Source organism: Caretta caretta, chromosome 19, assembly GCF_965140235.1.
Source record: "Caretta caretta isolate rCarCar2 chromosome 19, rCarCar1.hap1, whole genome shotgun sequence".
Taxonomy (NCBI): Eukaryota; Metazoa; Chordata; order Testudines; family Cheloniidae; genus Caretta; species Caretta caretta.
The window spans coordinates 5,933,740-5,950,959 of NC_134224.1; the positions used below are offsets into that span (position 1 = coordinate 5,933,740).

Here is a 17,220-nt window from a genome sequence, read left to right on the forward strand (position 1 = left end):
GGGCATGCTGCAGATGTGCCCCAGCTTTGCACGCTCTATGCACTGCATTTTACCCGTGTGCTAAAAGGCTGCCGTTTCTCCTTCCTCCCCTCCCTGGGCCCTATAGGGGAAGGAGCAGTGCTGCTGGGCAGGCAGCTCCTGATCTCCAGGTCGCTGGGACCTGTCGGCACTCACAGGACACTCAGTCATCACCCAGTCCCCAGGGGATGTTTCCATGATGGATCCACCACTGGCAATCAGCCAGAAAGGGGGTAGATTGCGTACGGAGAGCAGACCTAACATTCGCGGGGGGCTGGGGGAGGCCCGCTAACCAATGTGGCCAAGCACTGCTTCTGGTCAGCACCACAGGGAGGAGTTGCCAGGCAGCCCTTTGGCAAGAGTGCATGGCCCCGATCACACGTGTGCAGGGCCCCAGTCTCCTCCCAGCACATGCCCAGCTGCTGAGCAGTGCTTGGCTCAGACTCCCTTTGCTCCAAACACCGTCCTTCCCCATTCCAAGCCCCCTGGCCCTGGAAGGGTTTGCAGTTCACACGAGCTTCTCGCCGAGCTGTTCCTGGGCTGTGCCAAAAATCACAATCCCATGACCTCAGCCACCTGGATCCAAACTGTGTATCTGAAACCAAGCGGCTCGCTGAAGATGGAATCTGGCCTATTCCCCGCTCCATCCCGGGCTCCTTGAGAGCCTGCCTTCCTCACAGTGGCCAGCAGGTGTCAACAGAGCCCTGAGAATGACAAAGGGGCTCTCTCCCCCCAGCCTAGGCTGCGGGGAGGGGGTGGGCGCTAGCTGCTTGTGCCTCTTCGGAAGTGGTGGGCTCATTACAGGGATCTAGAAACAGGCCCCTGGAGAGGGACCAGCGCTGGCCCTGGATGGGATCCACTCGGTATAGGCCCTGCAGGACCAGCCCAGCCGTGGGAGCGCAGCCGGCTTGGAAACACTGGCCTGCACTCCTCAAAAGCTCCCGCGCTGATACAGCAATGCAGGGAAAGCTCCTCCGGTCTGAGAACATGCCCGAGCGGAGCCCGGAGCCCCGAACCCTGCCAGCGGCAGGCACCTCTCTCCAGGCCTGCGATGCCCCCACTGGCAAGGATCTCCTTCAATCACGAGGCAAAGAGAAGCCCCTCGCTCTTGGGATGTCCAGCACCACAGCCTGCCCGCCTTGCAGCACTCACCTTCTCTGCTGCGGGCCCTGGCAGCCCGGCCGGTCCGGCTTTCCCTGGGAAACCAGGAGGGCCCTAAAACGACAAGAGTTTTGCACTCTTTGAAGGGCTATTCAAGTCGCCCTGCAGCAGGGTCTGTAATGAAATGAGCCAGGCGGGAGGCTGACTCAGAAAGAGCCTCCAGCCCCAGCTGTCTGTTACAGACCCCTCTGGTGCACTCAGGCGCTATTCCTACTACGGCCCTGTAAGTGGGTGTGGGGGAGGGGGCTGACAAGGTGCATCCACAGCTCCCGTGCTGAGCCCGGCTAGCCCAGGGCGCGGTCTGTGCTAACTCTGCTTGGCAGCTGTCACTGAACACGCTGGTAGCTAGGGTAGTTCTGCTCCTTCCGTGGACGGGGCTAGTGATGCTTGAAATTTAAGACAGAAGAAAACTCCTTTGGCCCAAGAGCCTCTCTCCCTGGGCTTCCGCCCTGCCTATTCTCAGCTCCAATAACAAGGCTCCATCCCCTAACAAATGTACAGACAAAGCTCCCCCCACCCCTGCTTGATTCCTGGCTGCAACCTGCAATCCCCATGATAATCAGACAAAGAAAGTTTGGTGCCTTTATTGTCTCATAAAGTGTGCCCAAGAAATAATCCCCACGGATCCCCCTGCTCGCTCACTCTGCCTCTGCAAAGCCAGCACTGCTCAGCGCCCTCCGCTTTCCAACCCTTATGATTTGCATACCACGCCCCCATAATGCTCTATTACGGCTCCCTGAGCTTGTCATGATCTACATGAGCACCTTTGCCCAAGTGGGTGGCAAGTGAACCCCTCTTAAGGGAACACCTCTCCTCTTCTCCGTCTCCTCTGCCAGGCTAAACATGTATGAACTGTGTTCCCCAGTGCTTGAAACTTCCCTCAGGATGTACTTACGGCTGGCCCTGGGAAGCCTGGTTGCCCCTGAAATCCCTGTGAATACAGCAAAAGATCACAGTCATTGGTTTACAGCGCGCCTTTGCTCAAGGGACCAGCCAAGGGGCTAGCTAAAGTCAGCCCCCCTGGCCGAGGCAGCTGCCGTGTGAGATCCTCCAGAGTAGAGGGGTTGATTCCCTGTGGGATCTGGGGTCCTCAGGGCAGCGTTTGCAGCATCCATCCAACTCCCTCTTGGAATGGATCCTGCATCTGCTTCACAGCAGAGCCCGCAGCACCGTGCATGCTGTTGGACAGGCAGGGTGGGCAGCCAAGCTGGTGCCTTGCAGCCTTCCCCCAAAGCAGAGATCTGCTAGTGCAGGGAGCCCTGGGAACAAGGCTCCGTGCAGCGGCATGGTCACAAAGCTCCTGGTGGCTTAGCGAGGCTGCAGGCCTAGGAACCTAGCCGCCATCTGGGCACCTTGCGGTCATCTCATGGGGTTCCTCCGCTTGCTTTGGTGCAGGGCTTCTTCAGCCACAGCCAGGTCACAGGGCGAGGAAACCAACCGGGCTGAGGAGGGGTGGGGAATGAGGAGCCCCGGTCTACTCCAAGGGGCAGTGCCCACAAAGCAGGGGCAGCCGTGCCAACATCTCCCTCCCAGAAGCTTTGGAGCGGACAGTGCCAACGAGTCCTCCCTCCAGGGAGGGGAAGGGGCGGAGGAAGCCGGAGGGTCTCACCTGATCTCCTTTCTCCCCAGAGTTGCCCTGGGCTCCGCGCTCTCCTCTTGGACCCTGGTGCAGGGACGGAACAGAACAGAAGGGCTGTAATTTCTGTGCCGCTGGTACTCCCGAGACAGACAGGAGAGCTGGGACCAGCCCAACCAGACATCCAGTGCCTCTTCCTTCGCAACACGCCCGAGCACCCTCTTCCCTCCCTGCCTTTCAGCCAAGTGCCGATCCAGCATGGGCGCAATCCAGAGGCTCCAATGGGGGCAGGACAGGGCCCTTTAAAGCAGTTTTAACAGACAGATCTTAGCTGTGAACTCACCGCTGGCCCCGTAGGACCTGGGACGCCACTGGAACCAGGGGGGCCCTGGGGAGACACCAAGGGAACAGGAATCAGCTGTGCTGCCCGGGGGGAAGGGGGATACTTACTGCATCACCGGCGAGCCTGCTGGCAGCAGCCCTGGCTTTCGCTGAGGGTCCGGAGGGCGGCTCGGCTCAGCTCTGGCCCCTTTGACGGGTCTCAGTGACCCAGCATCCTGTGAGCTCCTGCAGGTGCAGCCATGAGGCTGCGTGGTGAGATGTGGTGTCGGCACCATTAACCTGGATTATTTCTATTGGGGTAGCACCCAGATGCCCCAGCAGGATCCAGGCCCCAGTGCTCCCACCCCCTGCTGCTGCCTTGCTTCCCCCCAGGGAAAGCCAGGGACCCATTCCGGGAGGTATTTGCTGGAGATGAGCGATGAACTTACGTTGTGCAGGCCTGTGGCTCGACAGGGCCACATAGCCCATTGTGTCTTGGGCTGCCGCCCGCCCAGCCGCCCACCCCAATCCAAGGGGCTGTGTGCGCCCAGTCTCCCTGCTGCATGTTCTCAGACATAGCCTTATCGTGACGGGGTTAGATGCCCCATGGAAGCAAATACAACCCAGCAGCACCCCCAAGCCCAGCCACCAGGCTCCTCTCCTAGCTTGGGGGATGGATTCCCTTCACCCCCAGCGAATGGCGACCGGCAAATGGCCCCGGGGCATCGAGCTGGCACAGGGTCAGGTCCGTGTCACTTACTGATTCCCCTTTCTCTCCGGGTGGTCCCAAGTAGCCTCGTTCTCCTTTGATGCCCTGGGTAAGAAGGGGGTGGGGGAAATGAGATGAGCTTTGCACAGCAACTGCTGGGGCTGGGGAAACCCACTGAGCTCGGCAGGGGCTGGGAACCGGTGGGGAGATAGCTGACGGTGGAAGATGGGAGCCATCTTGGAGGTGGCTAACGGGTGGGCCTGTGGGAACTTCCTCTGCTAACTGCACCTCACCCGTGCCTCTTTCTTGGCAAGGGTGTGGCAAGTTCTAGTGACCCCCAGGGACCGTGACCCCCAGGCTCACCTTCCAGATCAGCACAGCAGAGTCCCTCCCCTCTGCACCGCTTGATCCTACCCTCCTTCCCAACACGGCAGTCCAGCTTGGCCTGGCAGGCTGCACTTGGCTGTGCTCTGCTATCTTGCCACCCTGCCTGGGGTCTCCACTCCCAGCTGCATGTATCGCCCAGGCCCCCCCGCTCTCAGCATCATTGGGATCACTGGGCCTACGAATTTACCCTGTTTGTGAGCTAGGCTGGAGAAAGCCAGTGAAAGTGCACCAAATGTCACAATCCCCAATAACAACAAATGCTGACAGGAAGAAGGTGCAAAAGCTAGACAGACTGAACTGGTCCAAACAAAGAGAACTCAAGGACTGTGTTATAATCACTCCTGTGATTATAACACAGTCCTTGAGTTCTCTTTGTGGTAAACAAGACAAGTGTGGGTCCGGAAATCAATGGACTAAAATTGGTGTCAAAAGCAAGGTCTAACTGGTAGACAAAATAATGAGGGGACGGGCTATTCCAGCCACCCCTTCCGGGTCCTTACAGAGAGATTTTGGGAAGAAAAATTGGATCCGGGAGCAAGCTGCACCCGCCCCCCCTCCTGGGACCCTGGACCTTTGGCACTGCAATCCTGACCAGACTGGGCCAGAGAGGGACCCAGCCGACATCGCCACCTCCACTGGCTCGCTCCTGAACACCACGTGGGGTGTGACACTTTGGGCTTGTCTACAGTGGAAACTTGCGTTGGCAAAGCTACGCCAGTGAAGTGTTTCTGAAGATGCTCCCAGCTGACAAGAGGAGCCTCCCGTCGACATAGCTCTGTCTGCGCCAGCGATCAGGTCGGGAGAACTATGTTGCTCGGGGGGGGTTCGGATTATTCACACCCTGAGCGACCGAAGTCATTCTGTAGTGTAGACCAATGCTAAGTCACCCACCACCCGTGTGTCCTTTGCCTTCCCCACCTAAATCCCGCCTTCTCTTTCCTATCCCTCTCCTTTTGCCTTCTGTCTAATCAGCGTCGGGCTTAGCTGGCCAAGACTGTATATATTGCAAGACGGCTATAAGCCTGCAGCCAGGAAGAGGCAGCTCAAAGCGATGCCCTAAACAGCCCGATGCTGGGACACGCTCGCCAGGGCTCGGCGTGGCTGATAGACTGTTTCCAGCAGGGAGGTTGCAAGCGAGAGTCAACACCGGAGCCCGAAGCTGGATTTTCTGTCGGTGGTTTTCTCTCTCCCCTCCTGTGTGTCTTTTGTTTTGTCGTCTAGGAAACGGGCTCAGGCTTTAATAGGAGCAGCAACCCAACCGCTCCAGCTTGTCGTCCCCCCCAGAGCAGAGTTCGTAGCTCTGATGCTATCTAAGAGACACGGGGGATTTTCCTTCTAAACACTCGCTCCAGCTAAAGGGAACAAGTAACTCGCCTTCCTCCTTTGCTGTATCTTTAAGGCAAGGTGCTCGCAGGCTGCGGACTCTGTGTACCAAACCCCGAGCCGTGTTCAACTCTGGTGGACAGTGAGTGGGCTACCTTAATCCCCGTGTATCTAAATACAACGGTACTCACGTGCAGCCCGGGGGGGCCCATTGCACCAGGGTATCCGGGTTGACCGGGAGGGCCCTGAAGAGAACAACATGGGATCAGACATGCCAGGCTCAAGGGTTAAGCACCCGTGCTGACGGCTTCTCCCAGCTGCTGGGTTCCTGCACCCCATGGTATGCACCGGTGCCTCTTTCTGCTGGGCCAGCCTGGTGCGCACGGATGTAAACCACCTGCTAATGGGTTGGTCTGGCAAGTAAATGTGCCTGACCCCCACTGCTGAGGGGCACCTGGCCCACCGAGCTGGGGACAGCCAGCCAAGGCAGGTCCCTCTGGGGCAGAGCTGGGATCATTAGTATGCCCAGAACCTGGGGCTGCAGGACTTGAGCTTCCACCTCTGTCCATGTCGCAGCCCCTCTGAACCGAGGCATCATCTCCCCCTCAGACAGTGACGGGGGGGCTTCTCCAGCAGGAAACTAGCATCCTGCTAGCCCCTCTCCCCCACGGGGCAGCAAAACCCACTGGGGAGGCAACAGCCAGGTCTATCTCTCACCAGTTCCCCTTTCGCGCCGGTGAGCCCAGTTGGTCCACGCTCGCCCTGGAGACCCTTTGGAGAGAAAACATGAGGTTCTGCCAGGCATTTCTACCCTGAGCCCTGTTCCCACCCTGCTGGTGGCAGGGCCGAAGAGGGTGGGATGGTGCCATCAGACACGAGCACAGCTCCCGCCCCCGGAGCCGGGCGCTTCAGTTCACACACCCTCCGTTGCCACCGGAGGCTCGCAGGGCTATTGGCACTGTGAAAACTTGTCCTGCCACCTAGCCGCAGGCCTGGTTTTTCCAGAGCTGGCCCCTCTGCCAGGGAGCCTCGGAATATTGCCACCCCGCTAGCTTGCTCCAGCACTTGGTAGGCCAAGGGGCAGCATCTGCATTTGTCTGAAGGCACAAAGGCCAGAGGAGCCGAGAGAAAGCCGGGTTGAAGATGAGCCCCACCCTGCACCTCAGCAGGCATCTCGTCCGTGGGGCTCAAAGGGTTGGATCCCCAGTCGGGGTGGATCAGCCCAGCTCCGTCACCTTCAGGAGAACCCTGTCAATTTGCAGCAACTGGGGACCTGGCCCTAGCGACGTCCGCGCGCATGGCTGGGTAGACACACCCTGGCTGGGAGAGAGGGGCTTACCTGGCCCATCTCCAAAGGAACAGAGGCAACCGTCTTGGATGCTGCGATTCCTGAAACCCCCCGCTGGCCCCTCACCCCAAATGCTCCTCCCAAACGTGACCTCCCAGCACAGGCCGGCGCCGACTGGCCGACACACTGGAAGGCAGATCCTCAGCAGCCCTGCTTTCTGGAGAGGGTGCTTTGGACCATGATGGACGGGTGCTGCACATCCCTTCAGAAGGCAGGGACTTGGGGCTAGCAGGGAGCACTAAGCTGGGCAGGGAAAGTCTTGCCCCACAGATGGCTCATCGTTGCGTGTAGCCCAGGAGTGGAAGCTAAAGCTGCCCACTCCCTGGGACCTCGTTCACACCCAAGGACTCCCAGTCTCCTTTCCCCTCCCGCCACATCCCCAAGTGAAGCACACGAGCGTGTGCACAGGACGGGATGTGCCACTCCCAGCACGCGGGAAACAGACACGAAACGCACATGAGTTCTCACTGGGCGTGCCGAGGCGTGACTGACAGGTGAAGCTACAGAGTGGGAGGGGCTAAGGAGGTAACACCCAGGCCCCGCCCCGGTCCCTACAATTTCCAAACGAACCTGGGCGGGGATCGACATAGCGACAAGGAGCGACTAGGATGGGGGTTAGTTTCGGTTACATGGCACCTGCGTGGTGGAAAGTGATGCTGTTTCATAGGACACACCGGTGAGGACGTGAACGCTGCATAGCAATCACACAAACAGACCGTGGGGTTACTGTGACATTAGTGGAAGATGCCAGATATGAGATTAGGACATTAATGACGTGGGGATGAATCCTGTGAGAAAAACCACAATTCAGGCACCATCTCCCTTGCCTGGTAACTGAATCTCTGCAGGGGTTTGGGGCATGGGGCAGAGGGCAGGACTGGGGCTCTGCTGACAAAGACCCTGCGCACTCAGCTGGGCGCTGAGGCGGGAGGAAGAGGAGACGAGAGAGAGAATGAAGAGAAAGGAGGGGAAAAGTGGAATTGATTCAATTTTTTTCTCGACTGAGTCTTACTTTCGCACAGTGGGGCCCTGGACCAGACTGGCCAGCGTGTGGCAGCGGGCTCCACCCAGCCATTTAGGCTGCACGTTCACACCCTGGCTTACTGTGCACTGTCTCTGTGCGGACAAGCCCTGGGTCAGAGCAGCTCCGTTGGAGTGACACCAGGTTTTCATGTGGATTGAGGAGCAGCTCCAAGCCCCAGCAGAGCTCAAAGGCCCCATTGTGCTGGGTGCTGCACAGACAAACAGCGAGGGACAGTCCCAGCCCCAAGGAGCTCACCACTGAAGCAGCCAAAGGGCGGGGGCGGGGGGAGAGAAAGGAAGAATCACGCCCATTTTACAGATGGGGAACTGAGGCTCAGAGAGATTCCAAGGTCACCCAGGGGGTCTGGGGCAGAGCCAGGAAAGGAACACAGGGCTCCCAAGTCCCAAGCCAGTTGCCTTAGCCACAAGGCCAGATTTACACCGGCTGAGAAGCTGGCTCCACTGAGTTCAATGGAGTTACTCCTGATTTACTCCCATGTAAACGGGAGGATAATCAGGCCCACTGAGAGGGAGATGAGAGGCAAGGAAAGGAGAGATGGGGTCAGGAAGGATGCAGAGGGGATAAGAGGCCACTGCGGCAGGGCAGGAGATTAACCAGGGTGAGGCTCTTCCTCCTGGGGTCTGGAGAAGTCTCAACCTCGGGGAACCGGTGTGCGTGGGGCCTGGCTGGGTGATCAGGCACAGAGCCTGGAGGAGAGGAATGGAGAGGGACAAAGCCAAACAAGCGTCAGCAACAAAGGACCGCACAGAGCACGTGCAGTGCTGGATTCTTACAGGCAATCCGGGTGCGCCAGGCGTTCCAGGAAAACCTGGAGGGCCCTAAGGGAAGAAACAGTAAGATCACACCTTGGAAATCACATTCAGGAGGCTGACGGGGCTGGGCCTGGGGCTGGTGGGGACAGGACGCTCGGCAGGGAAGCTGAGGGGCTGGGTTTTCCGACACCGGCTTGTTTCAGACTCTGGTTCCGAGCAGGATCTCTCCTCTTCTGGTCTCCAGAACAGCTCTGCAGACTTACCCATACTTCACCGCCAATGGCATCTTTGCTCCCATCTAGAGAAGGCAGCTCAGTCCAGAAGCACTTACCCGCCTCCATCCCTCACTGTGGCCTTATGGCTGGCCTGGGATTCGCCGCTGGGTTGGCAGAACGCATGGCCACTCTGCCGCGCTCAGCCATTCCCAGCCCAGGCTCTCGGGGGAAAATCTAGGCTTGCTTGGCCATTGACTGCCATGGGGCCAGGATTTCAGCCTGGGATTTTCTGAGAGGCTGTAGCATGGTAGGGAGTCCCCATTGCACAGCAATCTGTCATCCTAGGGCTCACCACCCCAACACAGGCGATGGCAACCCCGAGGGAGCGACAGATAACTGTCCCATCCAGAGCAGGACGGTGCCAGGAAGGGGCAGCACCCCGCCCTACATACAATGAGCAGGACAACTCCAAGTCTACAGAGTATTCTCTTTGCAAGGGTTACTTACAGTCGGTCCAGGCGGCCCTGGAGATCCTCTCATCCCTGGTGGGCCCTGCAAAGAGACAGCACAGAGTGAGATGCTTGAGACAGGAGCCGTAAAGCAGAGCATCACGCCTGGCCATTGCAATGAGTGTGTGAGGTCAAGACGGAGCCCACTGGGGAGCGTGTACGACAACTCCCTTCTGTGCCTGAGCCTCAGAGATTGGGAGTCTACTACAGCCACCAGCTCATGCTGGTAGGTCGGGAGCTTCCCCAGTTCAATCCCCGTCACAAATTCACAGAAGGAGCAGGTGGAGACCCCAGCGACTGCCGTCATGAGACGGGAAATACAGAACGGAGCAAAGAGGTAGGCTGAACGGAGCCGGTTCCCACTGACTTCAGCACAGTTCGCCTCCAGGACCTGGAGTTCAGTGGGCTGGGGCTGGCTCTGGCCTGGGGGTTTTCAGGCCATGCTGCAAGACTTGCCCTGTGCCCCAGGCTCTCCCTGGGGGGAGGCGGCAAGGGGCAGGAGGGAGGCGATGCTGGTGGGGGAGGGTATCTAAGGGCCATGCCGTGGGGATGGAAATCTCCATCAGTCGCTAGAAATGTCACCCATGAACTGCAGTTCTCAGGGGGCCAAAGACGGGGAGTTGGAAAATGCTGAACGTACCTGTTCCCCCCTCTCTCCAGGTAAGCCCGGGATCCCCGGCAGCCCAGGGTCTCCAACACAGTCACCGTCGCTCTCTGCTTGGTCACCCTGGTGGGGAAGACGAAATCCATTTCAGGAGATGCTTCTGATCAATCCCCCCCTTCCCAGGCTGTGAAACTCAGCCAGCCACCCAGCAGAACCAAGCCAACATGTTCCTGCCTGTCACATGCAGAGAGTGGAGGCTGGCACCTAGAAAACCCTGTCTGCCCCAGCGGGCTGTAAAACTGCCCTGGAGCCCCGCCGTGCTCGGGGAACCGCTGTCCGAGGAACGTGGCTGCCCTGCGTGTGCTCTGAGCCGGTGAGTCCCCCATGCTGAGTGCTCACTAGTCCCAACGCCCTGTCGCTAGACAGCCCAGGTATGGATTCATCTAGCGGGGCTCTCAGGTCACCAGGGAGCAGAGCAGAGTCTCCTGCCCAGGCCCCCTCACCCCTCCCGTGACCAGCTCCGAGTTCGCGGGGCTCTACTCACCCGGGGCTCCTCCGCTCTCGGGAACTGAGCGAAGCACTGAAAGAGGAAGAGATGCAGAGAGTTTATCCCTGCTGGCTTTTGCTCCACGTTCCTGCCTCAGCTGGGGAAGAGGAGCTGTGGGGCTGGCCGTGTACCCGGGGGAGGTGTGGAGAAAAGGGATCAGCATCTTCCAATCACCTGGTGGGGGGGGGGCCCTGCCAAGTGTTGGGGACTCCCAGCCTGCCCCACCTTGGAGGATTGGGTCCATACAGCACAGACCCAGTTTCCACAGTGCAGGGTAACCCCCACCCCCAACACCCACACTCCTTCAGAGACTCCATTGCCTTGTGCCCCCAGCGACCAAGCGAGCCAAGGGTTGGCATCAGTGACCGCCATTCGGATTGCGTGCCCGGGTTGCACTGAGGATGGCAGAATGGGCAGCCCCAGGGAGAACGGGGTGTGCAAGGGGGCCTGAACCAGGAGCTGCACAAGGCTGGGAGTAGGCGAGGTGGTACCGGGTGCAGGCAGGGATTATGCACCTGGGCATGTCCCTGCGTTGGGCAGGTGTTTATCTGCGCAAGGGGGAGCTTAAGCCAGTGTGGCCAGGAGACACGTGTGTACACGTGTGTGTGGGGCCGTGCCGCTGGATGTGCGGAGCTGGGCATCCACGGGGTAGGGCCGTTATGCTAGTGGATGTGTGAGTGCTCGGGGGTGTACTGCACACCAGGACATGGCTGCCATCGAGGCAAGGAGCTTCCCCTGTGTTTGAGTCCCCCCGGACGGTGGCTAATTGCCAAGTACCCGCCGCAGGAGGTGGGGGTTGGGGACTCACCCGCGCGCAGTTGTCTACGCCGGGGGCGCCAGGCATGCCCTGGTCACCCTTCTCCCCTTTGACTCCGCTGGGCGTGTGGGAGCCAGTCTGCACCTGGGCACAATCCCCGCAGATGTTCTAGCAAGAGAGGGGGAGAGCAGGGATTGCACGAGGCGGGATCTGCCCAGCGGCCACCTGGGACACGCTGGCTCAGTGCATTGTCTATTGTTTGCATCATGATGGGGCCAACAGGGCCCAGCCGGAGATCGGGGCCCCACGGTGCTAGGCGCTGCACAGGCAGAGCGATCCAGCAGCCCCGCCCCGTGGAGCTTATGAAGATGGGATTGTGTCACCCTCTAGTGACCAGCCCGTGTGACTACAACAGCCTCCTACTCAGCAGATGCAGTCTCTGGATCAGAGCAGGCTCCCTCGGGCTCCGACAGGGCCCGGCGCCAGATGCTACAGGAGGAGGTCCAACCACCTGTCTAGGGGCCAATGGTGCGGTAACCTGCTCCCTAGCCCCTGTCAGCTAGAGGCTGGCTCAGGCCCGGACATGCCCCCGCCCCCGCAGCTAGAGTTGCCTCTGCTCCTTAGCGCGCTTACCTTGAGCACCTCGATGTTCCTCTCGGCTACGACAGAGAGCGGCCCCTGCAACAGACACACACAGAAAGAGAGCAAACCCCTGGGAACCGGCCCCTTTATCGCCGGAGGCTCGTCTTGCTCAGGGCGACCGCCAAAGCAATGGAAAGCATGATGGGTAACAGGCTGTACGTTAACATGTGCTTTGCCCGGGAGGACTTGGGCACTAACTCGGCAAGAGCTACCGGCGGAAGAGAGCTAAGCACACACCTAGGGCAGGCGGCAACACGGACACATCAGCTCCTATACCTACCACATCTCCTGCTGGCCCAGGCAGTCCTGGCAAACCATTGTGTCCTGGGAAGCCCTAAAGCCAAGGAGAGAGCTTGAATATTCAAATCCTTCTGCACAGCCTTCTCCTGACACCCTGCTGCCTTCTCCCACTCGCATTCTCTCTCTTCTTTCCTCTCCACCTAGCGCTGCTCTTGTAAGGTTCTGGGGCCCAAACTTGGTTCTGCCTTAAAGGCGCTCTGATCTGACACCACTAACACTCAGCTCTTTGCATCTGTAGGTCTCAAAGAGCTTTACCAAGGAAGGGTGGTGTCATTCTCCTTGTTTTTACAGATGGGGAAACTGAGGCACAGAAAAGGGACAGTGATGTGGCCAAGGTCACACAGCTGCTCAGCGGCAGGGCTGGGAATAGAACCCAGGTCTCCTAACTCCCCACCCAGGGCTGTAGCCTCTAGACCTCACTGCGGAGGGGGGAGTTTTTCAGAAACTAACCATTCTGGGACAAATACTGTAGGGCTTTATTCTTATTACACACAGTTCTAAAAGGCCCATCCCTGAAGCCTCAGGGCCCTTCTGAGGCAAAACCCTCACTGACTTTAAAGGGATCGGTGCCTGAGTAGGGACTGAAAGCTGCAGGACTGGGGGCGGTTTTTAAAATGTACCATTTCTCGGTCAAGAAATAATACTCTTTTTCTGTGGGACCTACAAAATTGCTTGGTGCTTCCCCCGCCCGCTGGCTAGGCCACAGCACTGCACTAAGATGCTGTTCCCTGAGCTGGACTCATGCCGGTAGCACCAACAAAAACGTTTAGGCAAGACCACGGTGCTACATCCATGGCTGGGGATCCCTCGTCGATTGCAGCTCCAATCCAAGGGACAGGGAATAGTCTCTTTAACGCTGAAGATGTTTACACGGAAGAGGGCAAGGTCTCCCTTAGGCTGGGAGGCTGCGAAATACCAGTCGCCAGACGGTTACAGAGACTCAGCTCCCCTCTGAGTTGGGTGGAGGCTATCTTGGGCCTCTTGGGGTTGGCTCAGCCAGGCAGCGCAGCACACGGCATTACTTTTAACTGCTGACAATGAAACGTCCCGTAAAGGTGCGGCGAGCAGCTCTAGCTGGAGAGCGCTCGGCCAGATTGGCTAACAAGCCTTGGTGTGGGCAGGGGGTCGTTAGTGTTCCCTGGCACCCGCCAAGGCAGGGGTCCCGGAGAGAGACCTGGGGGTTAGGAATAGCCCAAAGGGGCTGGCGGGAGGGTTACGGGACGCCCTGCTGGCTGCTCATGCCCTGATCAGAGCAGCTGCTCGTGGGGTGATGAGTTGAAGCCTGGCAGCTCAGACCCAGAGCTGGGCTCCCCGAGAGTCTAGGGGTGACTGGAGATCATATGCACACACACGTGCATAAGTGCACACACGGCCATGCCTGATCCCGCCACAGGCCACTCAAGTTTCACCATTGGCCCCCAAGGGAGCAGGATCGGGGCCTCAACTTGCTCACGGCTGTGTCCTGCAATAGAGAGCCCACCCCAGTCCCTTCTCCCTCACTCACCTGTCTCCCCGGAGCTCCTGGGGGGCCTGGCGGTCCTGGGGCACCTGGTGGACCCTGCAACACCCCAAAACAAAGAGAGAGGGGCCATTAGGGCAGTGCTGGGCGAGCAGCCAGGGGTGGGCGCAGGAGGACGCAGGCTGCCACGCAGACAGAGAGGGAAGCGCACACACCTGCGGGCCAGGCTGAGGCTGCCAGGAGGTCCCGATCCACAGTCCTGGGGCTCCCTGCGGGTCCAAGAGAAGGGGAGAGCATTTAGCGAAGGCGAAGCAGTGTCCAGGGCGCAGGTGTCACAGCTCCACTGGCCCAGCCACCGAGGCAGGAAAGCAGCTGGGCAGCAGGGGGAGGGCAGCGCAGGATGCGGGGGCAGGTGGCCTGCCCTAGACCATCACCCAGCTGGAGAAGGAGACCAGGAATAGGCAGACTCAGGGCTTACCGGCATCCCTGAGTAGTTGGGGTCCACGCGGGGGCCAGGCTGGCAGGTGCATTCGCCGGGGTCCCCCTGAAAACACAAGAACAATCAGCACTGGGAGCCCCTGGCTAGGGCCCAGCAGGGGGCGGGGCGGTCAGAGATGGGAGCCCCCTGGCTAGGGCCCAGCGGGGGCAGAGCAGTCAGAGCTGGGAGCCCCCTGGCTAGGGCCCAGCAGGGGGCGGGGCGGTCAGAGCTGGGAGCCCCCTGGTTGAGTCACAAGCGACTGGGGTGTGGGCACTAATGCGCATTGATGCCTTACTGCTTGGTCTCTGCAGTCGGCATGGCAGGGAGGGGACACCCCTACCCTGAAGAGCAAGGGGAAGAGTGCCAGGGCAGGAGAACCCCTCGTCCGTGGCTTAGCTGCAAGACCAAGTGCCCAGCAGTGAGTGGATGCTGAAGGAGGGTCGCGGGTGGCAATCGGCCGCAGCCTCCACTGCAGGCTGTCGGCACAGGCTCAGCCACAAGGGAGGTGACGGGGCCCAGACAGCAATCAGGGATGGAAAGGAAACCAGCTCACCTTCTCACCCCGCACCCCCTTCTCTCCCTGCAGGGAAGAAGCCGAGAGAAACGTGTTAGAGGCCAACGTCAAATGGGTCAAGAGCAAGACATTGTGTCGCAGGTTCTGTCTGGGTCCCGGAACCAGAACCGGAGAAGCGCTGGGCAGGGGCTGCATACGCCCATTCAGCCTGGGAACAGCTGTTCACTTCTGCCATGCTTGTGCCCCAACATCCACTGTTCACCAACAATCGTGCAAACAAGTCTGTGTTGGTGTGAGCGGCTACTCTTTGCACAAATACCCAAATTCACAAAAGCATCTGCTATTGGCCTGTCTCCTGTTCCAAAACTTCCAGTCATCCAATCAGAAACAACACCATGGGGCTTAGGCGACCATTCACACACCAGCCCTAACGCACCACGAACAGGTGGCATGAGACAGTGACAAAGGAACCAACCACTGGGAATAGCCTTTGGTCCAGTCCAGCTCTGCTTGCAGGCCGGAGAAAGGCCTCCATTCATCTCCTAGATTACTCACAATGGATAGCTCACCCGGCTCTGAGCAGAACCCAGACAGCTGGAGGGAATGAGTGTAACAGCTGTTGGACTTCAATAGCGGAAAGGACCACAGCCAAGGCAGGAATCATCTCCCGAAAATTCCACCTCTGTTACTAACCATGCCGGAGAGGACTCAGAGGGAAAGCCTCTAACTCCCATATCCCCTTGGCGCTACTTCCAGCTTGTCTCCTTCTGGGCTTCAACCTTTCTAGGGCACCTGCCAGCCAAGTACTTCAAACCACTTTACAAGGGACAGTAACGTACTGTCATCCCCATCCTATAGGCAGGGAGGCAAAGATCGCATACCGTGGGCCTGAGCCGAAGCTCACGGACATCAATGGAAAGATTCCCGTGGACAAGTGAAGAACAGAACCCCGGTCCCCCTGCCTCCCAGCCCCATGTCCCCTGCCCCCTCAATGGGCGGCGTCGCTAATGCCCAAGCTGAAAAGCTAGTGCGGTCTGCTTCACTTTCTCCTGGTCAGTTTCCCTTCCTGGTTTCGCTACGTGTGGGATTCCAGCACCGCGGAGGAGGAGGGGTAAAACAAGAGGGAAAACACCTGGTTTCACCGGCTGAATGAACATTGCTATTCATATCCAAAGGTTATTTTTCTCCCCCTTCTACTTAAATCTAGATTTTGGGGGCCTAACAAGAATAAATCGACAGTGTCTCTTTCACAGCCCCCAAGGCAATGATGGATCAGTTCCCAGTGAAATCCAGAGATGCATGGCACCGGGAGTTGAGCTTTCCTGGGGACCCTCTTTTGTCACTTCCCCAGAGGGTGGGGGGTTGCTGAAGGGCAGTTCTCCGGACCAATCTTCTTTCTATCTGACTTAGGTCCTTATCTGATCCCCCAAGCGCAGCATCTGAGCACCTCACCATCTTTACCGTATTTACCCTCACAACAGCCCCATGAGGTAGGGAGTGCTGTTATCCCCTCTGCAGAGATGGGAAACTGAGGCACAGAGCCAGCAGCAGAGCAGGATTGCCAGGGCATCAGTTCCCGGGGAGGAGAGCTGGTCCAGCAGGGAAATGCAGGGATGGACCCATCCCTCCCCCGCATCAAAAAATCCTTCTCTTTCAGCAAATAAAGCCCCGGTGGGCTGTGGGCAAAGTGATGTGTGAGGGTGATGGACACCAAGGTGATGGAGGTGACATGGAGAGAGAATGGGCTAACGCCATTACCTCGTTTAACAAGGTATCCGTCCACTTCTCTGTCACCGGGGTCGAATCAGAGACAGGGAGCCCTCAGGGTGAGGGGAGGAGCTTGCTCCCGCCTCTCCCGACATGGAGGCCGCCTGCATCAAAGCGCAAAACACTGTCAAAGACGCGGCCCTTCCCAACGGGCCGGATCCTCGGCTGGCATGAATCGGCACATCTCCAGCACGGCCAGCGGAGCCTGGACCACTCGCGCCGGCCCAGGATCTGGCCCGGCGGCCTCTAGCGGCGTCACCAGGCCCGACGTTCCGGGGCGGCACCGTCGCGCCACGACATCACCGGGGCACGGGGGACGCCGTGTCGCAGCGTGGCCGGGGGGAAGGTCGCGTGGGGTGAGGCCTGTCCGCGGGGGAGCGGGAGCAGTGTCAGTCTGCTGTGGCTGCTGCACTGCCTGGTCCCAAGGGAGCGAACACCCGGCGCAGCCCGATTCTAGCCTGGTGGTTTCGGAGAGTCTCCCACCAGCTGGAGAACACCCTCCAGCAGACGCGGGGCTGCATCTTACGTACCATCAGCCCATTGGATCCGGGCACCCCTGGCATTCCCCGCTGCCCTTCGCGGCCCTAGGGGGAGAGCAAAACAGCAGAGATGTGAGGCAGGCGAAGCATCACCCCGGCTTTACAGTTGGGGAAACCGAGGCATGGAGCAACTTGGCCACCTTCCCAGTATTGCTCGACCGATCAGGGAGCAGAACCCAGGAGTCCGGCCTCCCTGCCCCTGCTCTGACTAACAGATGCATTCTGGTTAAGGAAGCTCCTTAATAGAAG

General features: G+C 59.1%; 1 protein-coding gene across 7 annotated transcripts in view; it reads right to left on the minus strand.

The window, feature by feature from the left end:
- COL16A1 (collagen type XVI alpha 1 chain) overlaps nt 1–17,220 on the minus strand; it is a 92,846-nt gene that overhangs the window by 12,575 nt on the left and 63,051 nt on the right. For 3 of the 7 annotated variants that reach the window (XM_075121381.1, XM_075121380.1, XM_075121383.1), the window contains 19 exons: nt 16,963–17,016; nt 14,705–14,731; nt 14,152–14,217; nt 13,889–13,942; nt 13,719–13,772; nt 12,195–12,248; nt 11,906–11,950; nt 11,324–11,440; nt 10,513–10,548; nt 10,005–10,091; nt 9,363–9,407; nt 8,662–8,706; nt 6,213–6,266; nt 5,687–5,740; nt 3,837–3,890; nt 3,099–3,143; nt 2,789–2,842; nt 2,075–2,110; nt 1,171–1,233 (listed from right to left, as the gene is read on the minus strand). In XM_075121381.1, coding sequence (XP_074977482.1) covers nt 1,171–1,233; nt 2,075–2,110; nt 2,789–2,842; nt 3,099–3,143; nt 3,837–3,890; nt 5,687–5,740; nt 6,213–6,266; nt 8,662–8,706; nt 9,363–9,407; nt 10,005–10,091; nt 10,513–10,548; nt 11,324–11,440; nt 11,906–11,950; nt 12,195–12,248; nt 13,719–13,772; nt 13,889–13,942; nt 14,152–14,217; nt 14,705–14,731; nt 16,963–17,016 — 1,044 coding nt within the window. The remainder of the gene's footprint in view (nt 1–1,170; nt 1,234–2,074; nt 2,111–2,788; nt 2,843–3,098; nt 3,144–3,836; nt 3,891–5,686; nt 5,741–6,212; nt 6,267–8,661; nt 8,707–9,362; nt 9,408–10,004; nt 10,092–10,512; nt 10,549–11,323; nt 11,441–11,905; nt 11,951–12,194; nt 12,249–13,718; nt 13,773–13,888; nt 13,943–14,151; nt 14,218–14,704; nt 14,732–16,962; nt 17,017–17,220) is intronic. The other 4 variants (XM_075121382.1, XM_075121385.1, XM_075121384.1 and 1 more) reach the window with 4 other exon arrangements.